Genomic DNA, 3,844 nt, shown 5'->3' with positions numbered 1-3,844 from the left:
ACGCCCCCCCCCCCCCGTTAAAACTATGAAAAACGGCAACTAATACTCCGAAAAATACGGTAATATTATTCGTTGACTATTTAATAGTCAATTGGTCGACTAATTGTGGCAGCCCTAGTAGTGAGTAGTGAAGACATTTTTTACATTTTTTTTAAGCCAAACAGAGATCTAAAAGCACAGATGAGATTCTGCAAGCAAACATTTACATGTTTTTAATTTTTACATCATAGAAAGTTATATTTCTAGAGCGGTAAATTTTGTAATTTTGGAAACTTTAATTGTGACTTATATTCAAATTGTGGTGGCACAAATGTTACTTTATATAATGAGGCTCTTAGAAAAAAACACTGTGAGGATCTTTGACAGAACAGGACAGACACATCAACTAGGTACCATCTAGGTGGCCCAACATGGATGGTACTAGTGCCAGTTTGGTTTTCTAAAGCAGTAAAAGCAGACCACTGTATCTGTGTATTTCTTGGAAAAAAAGTATGTTTGATGAGATAAAAGAACCAATGGGTAGCAGGTGGACTTTTGGAAATAAATATGTCCTCTACATGAGTAATGCTGCTAAACTATAAGGTAGAGATACATGCTGATAAATTGGTTTAGGGTCACTGGGCTTCTTTATTTTTGATTCCAGGCCATCCAAACTCAATCATTACAAGAAATAGCAATCTTCTATAAGTCTGTATATCCCCTTATGTTTTGATTTTGTCCCACATAAACACACACTACTAACCTCTCTCCACTCCTTGTTTCCCATGGCTTGTGTGTAGAGAACACAAACTGCGAAGACAAAAGATGTGAAAATTATTGGCAGCAATCGTTACAGGCATGTGTAAGTAAGGGGATGTAACGCCTGCATCACCTATACGTCATAAGTGCGTGCAGCTTTAATTAGCTTTTTGCTACATACACACCAGGCATGTGATATATGGTGTTTGCACAAGTCTTACGGTACCTGATACTCGCATATGTACCTACTAGTGCTGGGCGATATGGAAAAAATATATGAATTTTTTTATATCACAATAACGATATATATCACGATATAAAACATGTATATATTCAGTTATTAAAAAAAAAAATCTCGCTCATTTTACTTTGAAAACAGGAAGCTTCACTGACACTTTACTTTGAAGATTTGTTTACTTCCTGTCACAGTAGCGCCGATCATTCGGCTTTGTTTTAGTTCATAAATTAAAATCTAACATATTTCTGTATTTCAGAGAAATCAATATTTAACTACATGATAATTTACTAAAGACTGAGAATCAGCGATTTGGATGTCGCGAACATTCATACTGGAATTGTCTGTAGCAGATCGCAAGAATCTGAGTGCTCAGATAGTTGTTACAGTCCAGTTCCACAGCTCGGTTTATCTCTTATTTTTGTAATCTCGTGTAAATTTTCGTGGACTTTCCATAAGGTTTCTTGTGTTAGCATCGGTGCGGGAATAGCCTCCTAGCATAATTTACATATGTATAAAAAAATTGCGTGATTGAGAATTAAAGAATGTACAGCAGCTTTACATCGAAAACCTACAAGACAGAGTTTCTTTGCGAAGAATCTCTTCTTAATTTGTCTTTATTTTCACTTATATACATTTTTTGTATACACCCTGACGAGGTTCAGACGATTTAATGATATATTTGGCATAGTAATAGATCAAATTAGGCTATAAACGATACAGACGATAGAAGAGAAATGGCACAATAGAGACTTTTCTATCGTCATATCGCACAGCACTAGCACCTAAGGCTAAAGAGGTTTGGTGCAAAATGTCAAATTGGTGCAAATCTCTTTTACCAGGCTTTTTCTTTCCCAGCTCTATTCCGATATATGAAAGACTTGGTGTCTTATCATTCCAGCCAGACACAAACCACAATTATTACTTTCTCCTTCATGATTATTTTTTAAATGGTTGGCACTTTCGTGAATTCAAAAGGATGCCACACTACCAGATTTAAATCCCAGATTGGTTTAATTTTGTACATAGAGCCTGAAAATGGTCGTAGAAACATGACTTAACGAGACATCTGAATTAAAGAGTGTGCGCCACTTGACTTTACAAAAAACTGTGTTCCTTTACTGGCTCTTTCAATTACACTGCAATAAAATTTAACTTTAAACACATTAATTGAGGCCTGTAGAGTGGTAATTACATACCTTAAAATGTGTAAGACTGACTGCTTTGAATAATCGTTCTCACTGGAGTATGAAGGACCACGTTTAAATTTAAACCGCAGTGATGGACAGATACCTGAACTTCCCTATAATTAGAGATTTCTGTACTCAGTTGTGTAGTGTGAAGAAACACCTGAGTGCCTCAGACCAGTGAAATGCTTTTAAAGTCATTTGACACTTTTACATCGTTTGGTAATTATAAGGTGAAGTGTTTTTATCTTTACTGGACTCTTACTGGGAATAATGACAGTAAATCGGAGATGTTTTTGACAAACTTCTTATGAATTTTAGCTTAAAATTTCTAAATACTCATAAAGAATTGGTACGTTTTCATTTTGTGGCCTAAAAAGGGAAATATGGTTTATATTCTTTTACTCTCACAAGATTAGATGAGATCCTACATTTTTTTTTTGTTGTTGTTTTTGGCTTGTTTTACAGACCAGCTTAGTGTTTTTCTGAAAATGGGATTTGACCCATTTTGGAATCAAATGCAGGAAAAATTACAGTGTAAAAATATAAAAATGACCTCTTTTGTGAGATGTTGAAAATCTTGTTGTATTCTGAGTTAAAGTTCCAGTGTTGACATTCTTTATTGAAGCGGAGAAAAGTATATTTTTGCTGATATGCTACACTTTATTAACGTACATTACAGTTGTATATTGGCACAAAGTCAATATCTAAAACCATTTCTCTTTGCCTCAAAATCAGGCTGGACAATGTAATTTACATTGATAGCATAAACTGTGGAAGAGTTACAAATGTTCAAAGAATATGTGTTGTTAAGGCGTTGCCAGAGACATCTCCAGTGTTATGCTACGTTCACACCGGGCATGCGATACACATTCAAGAACATGTTTTAGCATATGGTATTCCCAGGACTACCCATTACTAGCCCACGTACCTAGAGTCTTGGTGTGAAATGTCAAAGTTGTGAAAATCTCACAAATCTTGCTCCAGTTTTTTCTTTCACAGCTCCATTACGATAATTGAAAGACTCATTTAATATATGACATATAATATATGTCATATAATTCCGTCTGGGCACAAACAGATGTATGATTTGATTGGGTGGCTCCTGATGGGCTCTTAGACTCGACTAGCGAAACAAAAAATGCGAAGTTTTCTCCACAGAATTGTTTTCCATAGAATTTCTGGGCCATCGAGATGGAATTAAAAAAACTGAAATATTTAAGATAGAAAATGTTTGAAAATCAAGGGTTAAAACAAAATATCAGAAAGAAAATTCAAAGGTTTGAAAAATTCAGAATCTGCTGGAACAGAAAAACTTCCACATAGATGTCACTACCAAATCCGAGTCCCTGAGTGGTTCAACTGGTTTAACTTTCCATAGCTGCGCATTTTGTATGTAGAGTTTGAAAAACTTGTGTGATAATGCGAGATTTCTGAAAGCGGACACCCAGAACCGCCGTTTATGCTAGTTGACAAAGACTTCACGAGATCTCTTGAAGGTGTGTTGCTATGGGTGGTGGGAATGTTTGTTTAACCAGGGAGCTGTCACCAGCAGAAAAGAAATAACACAATTTTTTAAATTACTGTAGTTCTTCAACGGTTTTCGCAAGTGTTGCATGTCAGCACAATATACGTTGGCAATATATATATATATATATATATATATATATATATATATATATAT

At 35.2% G+C, this 3,844-nt stretch overlaps 1 protein-coding gene across 2 annotated transcripts in view; it reads right to left on the bottom strand.

The window, feature by feature from the left end:
- Positions 1 to 3,844, bottom strand: part of LOC112152641 (copine-8) — a 118,077-nt gene that overhangs the window by 76,415 nt on the left and 37,818 nt on the right. For both annotated transcript variants that reach the window (XM_024282343.2, XM_024282351.1), the window contains exon 3: positions 743 to 789. In XM_024282343.2, coding sequence (XP_024138111.1) covers positions 743 to 789 — 47 coding nt within the window. The remainder of the gene's footprint in view (positions 1 to 742; positions 790 to 3,844) is intronic.

This window comes from Oryzias melastigma, linkage group LG23, assembly GCF_002922805.2.
Source record: "Oryzias melastigma strain HK-1 linkage group LG23, ASM292280v2, whole genome shotgun sequence".
Lineage (NCBI taxonomy): Eukaryota > Metazoa > Chordata > Actinopteri > Beloniformes > Adrianichthyidae > Oryzias > Oryzias melastigma.
This window is presented reverse-complemented; position numbering and strand designations above follow the sequence as displayed.